Here is a 12,639-nt window from a genome sequence, read left to right as displayed (position 1 = left end):
CAATGCAAGAAAACAGTAATTGGATCCAGAAAGTAAAATACCAACCATGGTCAAAGTGTTTATCAAATGGAGCTTTGGATTTGGGTTTTTCAATCATTAGTTTCCTATGCCACATGACAAGTCTCTTTCAACACTGAAGGGAGTTTCATAACCAAGAATATGCCACATAATTGAGGTTTTCCATTCAACGGGGAAAAGTAAATAATTCTGTTGGATACAATCAAGTCCTTGGGTACTCTTTGGATCCTGGCCACTGATGATCTTTGTGTAGTGAATATATCCATCTAATGTAGGAGAGTTGGATTCCAGTCCTAACTAACCCATGGATTTGCTGTCCTTTGGCAAGTCATTGTCTTTTAGCCTTGGTTTCTAGTCTCTAACATGATGAAAAAATGTGACATCTCAAAGAGTTTTTAATGACTTAAGGTGGGTAAATGATCAATAATTATTAATGTCCACATATAAATAATATTCCTGTTAAACTGCATTTTTAATTATTCAGGTCCAGAGTCAGGGTTTGGCATTGTTGGACACCTGGTGAAGCCCACCCCCAACAAGGAAGCCCACCGCTGACTCTTCGGGTCAAATGGACCTGTTGCTCCTTTTTTTGCTTTTGCTGCCTGCACATCTCCCCTTTCTGACCATGCAAACAATAACAAGACTGAGGAGATGGAGATCTGCCTCACACATTCTTTGCGGCCAACTGTACAGATGGAGCTTAGAAGAACAGGACAGCCAAATAGGCAGCAGTGACAGTTATGAATAGAGATGTCAAGGCCTGGAAAAAACTGGGTATTACGGAAAATGTATGTTTCTTTTTCTTTTTTTCTTTTTTTTCAGGATTTTTTTTTCTGGGCCTTCACATCTCTAGTTATGAGGTAGGAGCACTAATAACAAGTGGTAATTATTCATGTAATGGGCAGGGGGAATGTTATACTGTGTATAACATATGAAGCAGTGCAACTGTTTCCTCTACTTAATAGTATCTCATCCCATGTTAAAAATAGATTTATCTCTATAAATATGATTAGCATGTATTACAAGAGGAATTAAACAGAATGTTATTGATTAAGAAAAGGAGCATTCATGCATAAATACTAAAGTTTAAAGAAAGACGTTTAGCTGTTAATAAATTTTGCATGGAATGAGTTGGATTTTATTACCAGTTCTTTTATCTATGTTTATATTTTTCAGCAAATTACCCATTTGAATAAACAGATTCAAGAACTTGATGAAAGGGAGGCAAAAAGAAAAAAAGTGCTGGATGAACAAAAGAAAGGTTTGCAGAGCTTATTAACTGATGCAAAGGTGAATATGTTAATATGAGCACTAACAGGTTCTATTTACATTATATTACCATACTTTGATGGTTTATTTTGAAAAACTAGCTTGTAATTTTTGTTCAGTTACTTTGGCTGTGTATAATCTATATGTAGTCTTTTTTGTTTCATGCTGAAACTAGCTTATTAGGTCCATTGCCTTGGGATAGGGTAAAGTGCCAAGCAGAATTATATTGGGGTCATTGGGAAGTTCTCTGTTGGTTTATTTGCCACACTGGCTCATATTGCTTTGAGAGCTTTAGAAAAGGAAGGGTGAACATCAATATAAGGAAGGAAAGGGGTTGGACCATAATAGAAATAGCCTGCTGATTGCACCTTTGCACAGCAGATGGCATCTTTTTGTAAATTATGGTGTATGTTTACTATAATAGTGACTAAGTTGCCTATGTTAGCAAAGGAATAAATGTATTTTGGCTTTTGCTACTGAACATTACATTTGTATAAATGTGCTCGTAATTATAAGCCTTTGTACAAAAATGTCTTATTTGCATTATTATTCCATACAATGTGTATTTTTACAAAATAAATTTTATTCTGGTAAGAAATTATCAATTTCATATAGTTAAGCAAGTAAACAAGGGCTTTTTTTAAATATGAAAGCAGTTTTTTAAAAAACTGTGTCCTATGCCTACAATACTCCATAAATTCTTCTCAAGTACTCCCATTTAAAAGCATATTAAGGACCAGGCAATTGCCTGCTAATTCTAAGTTGTTTCCAGGTTTTATAAATACTTGTCTAATCCCTGTGCGTGCAGTATATACAGGAAAATGTTTAAACTGTTGATTTGTTAAATATTACATAAGTGAGTATGGGTATGGGAATGGAATAAGATGGCAATTGAGTCACCGTGCAATTCCTTATTGACTTATTATTGACTGCAGTATTAGGGGGACAGGGATTTAACCAGGTCAGCAATGTGATATCAACATCCCTTGCATCCACACCACCTGTTTCTAGGGACATTTAGCATAAAATCCAGTGACATGTAGTGGATAAAGTGTTGCACTTGGACTTGGAAGACCTGCAGCTACTTCCCTGGTCAGTCATGAAGCTCACTAGGTTCCTTGTCCCAGTCTATGTGGAGCTACCATTGAATATAGTTTAGAATCTTTGGTGTATGTAAAATGCTGCAACTCAGCTGTTGTTATATTTGCTCAGTTAAAGTATTTACATTGGATGCAGATTTATTTCTTGGCCCAACTCAATATACTGGTTTACGCTTTTTAAAACCATAAATGGCCTGGGTCCTGATTACTTCATGGCATACTTCTGACAACTGAGATTTTCCAAAGGGTCCTGCTGAAAGTTCTGTCTAATGCAGTGGCTGTTAGCTTCCATAAGAAGCATGGCTTTTTCTGTAGCATCCCCAGAAATTGAAATGCCCTCTCTTGGAAGATATTTGCTGCTTATTTTTTTTAAAGGCAGGTTAAGACTTTTGTTTTCTGCATTTTCTTCAGTAGTTAATGTATTCGATTGCTTTTTAGTCTGTTGTTATGTGGGGTGTTAATAATTGGATCTATTCTTTACAAATTGCTTTGGGTTTTTTTCTCATTTTATTTATAATCAAGTTTCTTTCGTTTAACCTATTTTACTACATTATTGTGTATATGGGCTCCCTTGAGAAAGGGTGAGATACAAATGACATAAAGTAAATAAAACAGTAAAGAACAAAATTTCTTAGTAATAGTCAAGACTGAAAGAGGAAAGCAGTTGCCTAGATCCAACACACAGCACAATCAAGCAAACTAATTTGGCTTTCCATGCTGAATCATTAACTTCCTGGGTGTCATAAAAGGTATCATTCTGTTCCAGTGTCAACCTACTAGGGTAGCTTCCTGGCATCAGGTGTACTATTGCATAACTCTGTTCTTGCCACCACCCACTTGACAACTAGATCAATGGTTGCAGGATTTCCACCAGCCTAGAGTTTTCTACTTGGAAGTAGGGGGATTTATTTATCTTATTTATTTATTATTTGATTTATATCCCCCCTTCCTCCCAGCAGGAGCCCAGGGTGGATTGCCAGCTGATTTCCAAATATCCTTCTTGGCAGTTTCAGCCATGATCTCCTATGCACTTTTTAACCAAGTAATATAGCCCAAATGGTCTAAGCAATGTGTGGAGACCAACATCCAGTGAGTGTTAGCAGAAACTAGTATATCTCAGAAATCAAACAAATACTTTTATTTAAAAGAAGCATATTAAAAGAAGGAAGTGGAGAAAAATGGGGAGTATGCATAATCAACATGAAAATAAAACACGGTATCAGGATATTGGTCAATCTTTCCCTACGCTAGGCAAACTAATGTAGCACAGGCTTATGTCTAGGGTCACTTCCTACTTGGTAGTGTCTGGAGATGGCTGAAAGATGGGTAACAAAGAATATGGCATAATGCCTTGGTTTACACTGTTTAATCAGGATGGTCTTGATTGACAGCTAGAAGGAAAATTGACCAATAAGGAGGGACCCATGTAGGCAGGGGATGATAAAGGAAGAAGCAGTTAACACTAGCAATCACTTCTAGAAGGTGAAAAGTAGGACAAAAATGGCTATGGTTTCCTACCAGAGAGTGATGTGGAGTCACAGGAATGCTGCTTTTATGCATGACTGGCAGGACATCATAATATGGAGTCTGCAATTCCAGCCAACTCTGTGGAAGATTTAAAATGTCAGTCTTTGCAGTTTCAGGGATTCTTGACACTGGACTTCATCATTAGGTATATGTATTCCACACTGAATGAATTATGTACTAAGTTTCTTTGTCATGATTCCTGGGGTGTAAGGGTAGGGATTGGAAAGCCTTCAGATGCCCAGAATTATCTCTTACTTCATAGGAGGCATGGAGTATCCTTACTTTTTTTGGTCTGAATTCAGGAACCCAGTTCAACAGTGGGACCCTCATAACAGACCCTGTAATGAAAATTCATTTCCAATGAAACTGTGCCCCTTTAGAATTCCCCTGTGCTTGAAAGACAGCCAGGAGGAGCATAAGATGGGAATGCAGAGGTGGTCTCAGAGATGTTGGAAACTCCCAGACTTTGGTCTTAGGGGATTTAAAAAAACACACAAAGACTGCCTTGACAAGTCCACGTAGGAACTTCATGGCTGCCAAGACAACTATAGGGTTTTCTCAGTCCATTGCTGGTCTGACACATGTAGCAGGACATACCCTGAACCTGTTTTTTGTTTTTTGGTGAGCAGTCAGTTGGTAGATGGTATAGTAGTGGGCTCAATTACCCCATTGCCATGATGAATCAGTCCAATTGTAGCAATACCCCCATGCAAGGCTGGAGGAACTAAGAGACTGATGGAATCTGAGGGATTCTTGAATGCTCTTGGGTATTCTCCTGTGCATGGAAAAGATGAAATCAGGCGGATAATTAGCTCCCCCTAGCGGTTGAAGGCAAAAGAGCACTGCTGGAGTTTTTTGCAGATCCGTTCCTGCTCTGTGCTTGTTCCTGCCTCCTCAGTTTTTCTTTTGCCTTCACCGAACGCGGTTGGACTCTCTCTGCCTCTGTTGGTTCAGGCCTGTATTATCTACTTGTGTAGTGTTTTTTGTGTTATTTGGTCTTATTCTTTACCTACTGTTTGTCTTATCCCTCTACTCCGTTGCCAGAAGTTTTTTTAAAAAATGTAAATCCCTAGCGTCCTTCCCGGGGCAGTTTCCTCCATGGCAAGGAGCAGCCAGCCCCTCCCCACGGCCGCTGGAGCCTTCTAATTCTTCAAACTACCCTCCCCAGCCAATCTCGTTGCTATCTCTCCTTCGAGAGCAAGCCTCAGAGTCAGCCACTTTATCATCTGAGGCTGCATTCCCTCAGGAGGCAACGACCCAGCTCAAGCCGAGGCTTTTCGTGCCCTTTATGGACAGCCTGCATTTTTCCCACGCTCCAGCGATAGAGGGAATCGGCGGATAGACGCCATGGTCCTTTGCTTTCATTCGCCGACTCCCTTCATCAGAAAGTCTGCGAAGAGGACAGCTACAGCTCCTTCTGGGTTTGGCATTTCACCCCCCCAGCCACCTCTTAATAGTTTTCTGCCACGGCAGCATAGTCATCGCCATTCGCGGGGCCTCCCCTCCCCGTTTTTCCAGCTGCAGCTGCCACAAGCTCCCTTGGTTAAGCCCCTTAAGCCCCGCAGCGCGTTGCTCCCATGGGGAAAGCAACACGCAAAATGGAAAACCCTCCAAAGAGAGTCCCCCCCCTGCGCACCTACAGCTGACGCAGCATCGGTGCCCTTTCCCACCCAGGTTACAGGGCAGTTACAGTCTTCGGGGGATCATTCCGAAAGGGCGGTAGCCCGCCCCTCTACCATCAGGCACGAGGTGGCTGAGGCGCAAGTGAGGGTGGGCAGGGTGGCTGTAAAGGACAGGATGCCTATTCCCAATAAGGCGGCCAATATAGACAAGCAAGGTCATGTCCAGCATACAAGGGACCACAGGGATCTGGAACCCTTGTCAGACGAGGAAGGCTGTCAGCCTCACTCTTCGTTGGACACTATTTTCTCCACCACCTCTTCTCCTGAGGCCTTCACAGGCTTTTTGGAAGAACCAATTCCTGTACAACAGTTCCAAGAAGCAGGGGGGCCACAGGCTCCAATCCTCTTGCACTCAATCTCAGCCTATCCAGTTGCACATGTCAGCCCATTCAATTCAACAGCTGAAGGAACAGCTCAGGGATTCCCTTTTAATGGATCTGGCTAGAGATTTGTCCTCTCAAGCCCCATCTGGGTCGCAGCCCTTACACGACCACCTACAAGCCGCTCGGGTACAGATCTGTGTTCTGCACCTAGCCGCGCGTCCCCAGATCCCTATGCAGCTTCTCAGGGCAGGCACCTTCAGTCCCCAGAACAGGCACCTGTTGACACAGACAGCGATTTAATTGTTTTGGACGAAGAGGAATGGAGTGGGGAATCAAAATCTGAAGAGATTTCATCCACTAGGGTATTTCAGGAGCCTCATTTCCTCCCACTGCTGTGCAAGACGATGGAAGCCCTTCCTCTCACTTCTGCAGAGGATCCTCCTACTCCATCCACATCGAGGGTCTCAGCGGTATGTCCAGATCCAAAACCTAAGTCTAGAGTGTTGAAGTTACCTTCTCTTCTTCCGAAGGTACTCAAGTCAGAATTTGACATCCCTTTACAATTCAAGAAATCGGTCTCGATAGCCAATAAATATTATATGCTGGAGTAACCCATCATGGACCAGCTGAAAGTCCCACTCATAGATGCACCCATTGTCAACTTACTAAATCCATCGTTGAATCCGAAGGACTCGGATGCGCACCTCAAGGATGCCACTGAGCGCAAAATGGACCAGGGGCTTAGAAGGGTGCATGAGTCTAGTGCACTTTCAATCAGGGCAGCAGCAGCCTCCTCGGTGTTTGCTCGAGCCTCCCTCCTTTGGTTGGAAGGCCCACAGCAGGATGCAGCCCGGGTACGTAAGTCTCTGCTGAAGGTCTCTCGAGCAGTTACCTTCATGGCAGATGCATCCATGGATGCAATGCAGTTTGCAGCAAGGTCACTGATGGCAGAGGTCTTCACACGAAGAACCCTTTGTCTGCGACATTGGGAGGCAGACCCTGCAGCCCACTCGAATCTTGCCTCGGAACCATATGTGGGGAGCAAGTTATTTGGAGACAACGCCCTAGCTAATGTCTTGGAAACTAAGGAAAAGAGAAAATCAATGCCGTCCACCAGAAAAAGGGATGACGGAAAGGTCTTTCGTCGTTCATTCCACCCATATCACTTGTCACAGTCCTTTCAGGGCTCACGACCATATGGACGGCAGAAGGACGCTCGCTCCAGCTGTCCCTTCTGGAACAGACAACACAACCAGCATAAGTCCCAACAACACTTTCCTGGTTGATTGGGATTTGGGTCCCAATCACGTGGAAACAAACACCAATTCTGACGCCTCCTTTTCGCCATCTCAAACGTTTTGCTCATCGATGGAAGGAAACATCTTCAGATCAATGGGTCCTTTGCACCCTTCGATACGGCCTTCGATTGGAGTTCGCTTCCACACCCACGATGAGATTCATTCCATCCCCTCTTTCAGTGTCTCCACACAAGAGGGAAAGAGTTTTACAGACAGTCTCTCATCTCATTCAAATAGCAGCGATAGAGAAAGTCCCAGCAGGAGAGAGATTTTTGGGAAATTACTGTCTATTCTTCACCGTTGAGAAAAAAGATGGATCGTTCAGACCGGTACTAGACCTCAAGGGTCTAAACAGTTTCCTAAGATACCGCAGATTTCGTATGGACACCTTGCTGTCAATCAAGGAGGCCCTAAGGAAAGGGGACTTTCTCTCATCGATTGACCTGAAGGAAGCCTACCTTCATGTCCCAATCTTTCCTCCTCACAGAAGGTACCTTCGGTTCACTGTGGGGCAAGACAATTTCCAATTCAGGGCTATGCCATTTGGCCTATCATCTGCTCCCAGGGCATTCACGAAGATCGTGGTTGCCTTGGTCGCACATCTCAGGACACTGGGGATTCATCTCTTTCCTTACCTGGATGACTTTCTGATCCACTCCCCATTGTTGCACAAAGCCTAGGAGGACCTCCATGTCACATTGGCCTGTCTCAAGGACCATGGCTTCCTAATCAACGAGTCCAAGAGCCATCTCTTTCCGTCTCAGCGCATAACACATTTGGGGGCGATCATAGACTCACAGGAGGGCCTCTTAATGTTGTCCCAAGAAAGAGACAAGATTTGTCCCAAGATTCGCAAAGCGGCGTTGGGTGCCCTCTCTTCCAACTCAGCAGACCTAATGGAGTTAGCAACACTTCTGGGTTTGATGGTTTCCACATTTCAAACTACACCATGGGCTCGTCATCATTCCCGCACTCTTCAGTGGGCGCTCCTACCCTTCCAAAGCGACATAGCAGCCAGACACCACCGCAGAGTAGCTCTATCGCCATGGGTTTCACAGTTGCTGTTCTGGTGGACCCACAAACCCAACCTATTATGTGGCATTCCATTCCAGGATCCACCTCACACCCTGATCACGTCGGATGCCAGCCTGTCAGGGTGAGGAGCCATATGCAACGGTCAGATGATTCAGGGCACATGGTCATCACAGGAATCCGTACTGCCGATCAACCTTCTAGAACTTCAGGCAGTCCATCGGGCCCTCGGACACTTTGCAAAGGACAGGCGATTAGGAGCGGTGCTCATCAGAACGGACGACGTGTCGGCCAAATCTTATTTAAACCGTCAGGGGGGCACACGCTCCTACCTTCTTCAGAGGGAAGCCTTTCTCCTCTTCCAGCGGGTGGAGGAGAATGTGGAATCGATAGCAGCAGAATACAACTTCCCGAGCCAGGAGCTCCCCCCACGGCAGCCGCCGCCACAGACAAAAGATCTAGGAGCCAGCCTCGCAAAAATGGCGCTTCCCCTTTCCAGAGAGTTAGAAAGAACTACAGGCTCCGGGCCATACTGGCCCCCAGCCCGTACATCATCGCCGCCCACCACTAACACCATTACCGATTCTAAGTCTGTCGTCGCCGGGCAAGAGTAAGGAGGCTCTGGACAAGGACAAGGACAGAATTAGGTTCTATTTTATTGTTTAGATGTTAATGTCCTGATGTGTTTGTATGTTCTGTTATGTACGTCGCCCAGAGTGGCTGGACAACCAGCCAGATGGGCGACTAATAAATCTAATAAATAAAAAAATAAATAAATACCTCAAGGGGAGGCCAACAGCCAAGCAGACTGGCTCAGTCGAGAGAAGCTGAATCAGGGAGAATGGATGCTTCACCCAGAGGTCTTTCATCAGATAGTGGTACATTTCGGCCAGATTCAGGTGGACCTGTTCACCAGCAGCTGCAATTGACAGGTAAAGAGGTTCTTCTCCCGGTATGCGACACCAGGTGCGGAAGGGATAGATGCCTTAACCTCCCGGTGGCCTCTAGGCAGACTGTATGCCTTCCCTCCATTTCCAGTTATTTCCAGGGTAGTCAGAAAACTTCATGCCGAGAGGACAGCAGTTTTACTGGTGGCTCCCTGGTGGCCAAGGAGACCATGGTTTCCGGATCTCCTCGACCTATCGGTGGAAGCTCCATGGAAGCTTTCGGTAAGGAAGGACCTGCTCTCTCAAGATCAGCTCCTGCATCCAGACCTGGAGTGGTTGGCACTTCATGTATGGAACTTGAACGGAAGAGACTCTTAAAGAAGGGCATCTCCCCACAGGTATTAGAAACCATGATGGCCTCTAGGCGCCCATCCACACTCAGAATATATGAGGGCACATGGAAGGCCTTCTCATCTTGGTCTCGGAAGAAAGGAATTCTTCCTCGGAAGACGGGGATCAATGAGATTTTGTCCTTTCTACAGGAGGGCCTATCCTTGGGGCTGAGACCTAACACCCTGAGGCGCCAGGTTTCAGCCTTATCGTCGATTCTCTCCAGATCCCCAGACAATCCGATCGGATCTCACCCTTTCGTCAAACGCTTCCTCAGGGGAGCGACGCTATCAGCGTCACCTATGGTTCATCGCTACCCAACTTGGGACCTACATAAGGTGTTAACAGCCCTTCAACGGCCTCCATTTGAACCTCTGGGTCAGGTTTCCCTCCGTCTGCTATCCTTTAAGGTCTTGTTTCTTGCGGCCATTACTTCAACCCGTCGAGTGTCTGAATTGAATGCCCTGTCTGTCCTCAAAATTTTTTGTGTATTTCATAGGGATAAGGTAGTCCTATGTACTGTTCCTTCCTTTCGTCCCAAAGTACTGTCTACCTTCCATTGTCAACAAGAGCTAGTATTACCATCCTTCTGTCCAAATCCTGTCCATCCTTCAGAGAAAGCCTGGCACTCTCTAGATGTGAGGAGAGCCCTTAAAGTTTATATTTCCAGGACTAAGCCGATTCGGAAAACAGATAATTTATTTGTCTCCTTTCACCCAGCATCTATGGGGAATAAGGTCTCCACGTCCACACTAGCCAGGCGGATCAAGGTGTGCATCTCTTTGGCGTACGCCTCTCTAGGGATAGCCCGGCCTGCCAGGATAGTGGCTCACTCCACAAGAGCAGCAGCCACATCAGCAGCCTTTTCTCATAACGCCCTTGTAGTGGAGATTTGTAGGGCAGTGACATGGGCCACGCCCAATACTTTCATTAAACATTACAAAATAGACTCCTATGCTTCAGCTGAGGCAGTCTTCGGGAGGAGGGTGCTACAGCATGTCCTCACAGACCAATAGTTACTGCAGCCCAGCAATATCCCCGCCCTACATGGGTCAGCTTTGGTATGTCCCACCTGATTCATCTTTTCCCTGCACAGGAGAAGAGACATTTGGTCTTACCGTGAAATTGGTCTTCTCTGTGCATGTCAAAAGATATCAGGGCCACTCCCTAGGATGACTGGGCTGCCCTTACAAGCACTATTAGACCTTGGGCAGAGAGTGTATGAGTACTGTTGTCTTGTCTCTATCTATGGTTTCTCTCAGCCTTACTCGTATGGGCTTGTCATTGAAAACTGAGGAGGCAGGAACAAGCACAGAGCAGGAACGGATCTGCAAAAAACTCCAGCAGTGCTCTTTTGCCTTCAACCGCTAGGGGAAGCTAATTAACCACCTGATACCATCTTTTGACATGCACAGAGAAGACCGATTTCACGGTAAGACCAAATGTCTCTTTTCTGGTTAGCATGATAGGCATCCCTATTGAGGACCTTGTATATCTCCATGGAATGAAGAGGGCCATCAACATGGTCTATGCTAAGCATCCTTTCCAATCTTGTGGAGATTAAAGCACCCCCTTTTAGGGAGAACTCCTAGTTATGGAGCAGACCAGATGACAGCTAGTGTGTAAGTGGCACAAGTATGGTACCTAATACAAATGTGCACAGGTAGGAACACATTTTCATATCTACCATATGACAGTGAAGATAGCTTACTTCACCACTGTTGAGTCCTCAAGGAATAATCTGGCAGAGCTTTTCTAAGCGAAGATGGGGCTGGTGGGATTCTTCCAGAAGGGAGAAGGCATCAATCCCTCGGGACCCTGCTGTGTATTGCCCAAGCCAATGTATAGTGCCAAAGGGCAAGGTTCTTTATGGATCTGCTGCCATTGCGTGCCAGAAATCGATGACAAAGATATTATATCGGAATCCTGTATACTGATTGTAATCTTCTATTCAGTCTTCATTTTGTGTATTTTATATGGTTTTGATTTATTTATGATGCGTATGTACTAGTCTGTGACCAAAATAAAATTTTACTTTATGGATCTGGAGACAATAACACAAATGGGGTAAAAGTTACAAGTTTTATTGACTACTGAAGAAAGCATACAAAGACAGAAAGAAAAATAATCTCATGTTCCTTCTGCTGCCTGGGAACCCTCAGAATGACAGCAAACAGACCCATGAAGGAGTTCACTGCGTAGCACACAATCCCATGGCTTGGGTCTATACTGAGTTCCCCCTCGCTGAGATGTCCTTTCAGTCACCAGGAACCCCTCAGAATGGTGATGAACAAGCTCCTGTGGGGTCTGATATATGGCATCAATGTTCCAAAATGGTTTTGCAGGGCATTATATAGCCTCAAATGCTAATGAACCACACCTGCTATTTGGGTCATTCCTTAGTGCTTATGTCCATGTTTATACTTTCTCAAGGCCAAAACAGCACTGTAATTCGTGGCAAGCAGCCAAGATAAATAATTGATAGGTTGACTGGTGATATTAGTAACTTAACTCTGTGAAAGAGTCAAATGGTCAGTGTTCCCATGCACTGCCTGAGATATGTTAGTCAGAGAATATTTTGCACAATAATTAGGCTGTATACTATAGCCAGCGTGGATTTTTCACATTCTGCAATGTTAAATTGAAAACACCCTGCATGCCATTCTGATGCTTTCCATAAGCTCATTTCAAAACAACACATTACAAAACTTATAGTCCTGAACTCAGAAACACTTGCTTAACAACCCTGTAAATTTTCATGGCGATACACAAAACAGTCAGAGAGAATAGAGAGTTCAAAATCTAAAAAGAGAGAGAAAAACCCGAGAGCTCTTTTGGACTTTTTTCTGTCAGAGTTCTCATAATCTGTTGAAATTCATTAAAAAACAGCCATGGTCACAGAGTACCTGTAATCCTATTACTGACCGTGCCCCATACTCTGACCTTCATCGTCTGCAGTTTAAAAGTAAAAAAAAATGCCTGGCTGATTTTTAATTAATTAATTCTTCTGTACTTCACATATTCACAGAAATAGAAACAAAAGAAAATGATTTCCTATAGGAAACTTCACTAAAATTGCAAAGAAAATCAGACATATTTAAAGTGACCGTCTG

At 44.4% G+C, this 12,639-nt stretch overlaps 1 protein-coding gene across 2 annotated transcripts in view; it reads left to right on the top strand.

Moving 5' to 3' along the window:
• LOC133371560 (coiled-coil domain-containing protein 178-like) overlaps window positions 1-12,639 on the top strand; it is a 122,395-nt gene that overhangs the window by 100,355 nt on the left and 9,401 nt on the right. For both annotated transcript variants that reach the window (XM_061599217.1, XM_061599125.1), the window contains one exon: window positions 1,195-1,308. In XM_061599217.1, coding sequence (XP_061455201.1) covers window positions 1,195-1,308 — 114 coding nt within the window. The remainder of the gene's footprint in view (window positions 1-1,194; window positions 1,309-12,639) is intronic.

Source organism: Rhineura floridana, chromosome 1 (assembly GCF_030035675.1).
Source record: "Rhineura floridana isolate rRhiFlo1 chromosome 1, rRhiFlo1.hap2, whole genome shotgun sequence".
NCBI classification, from domain to species: domain Eukaryota; kingdom Metazoa; phylum Chordata; class Lepidosauria; order Squamata; family Rhineuridae; genus Rhineura; species Rhineura floridana.
This window is presented reverse-complemented; position numbering and strand designations above follow the sequence as displayed.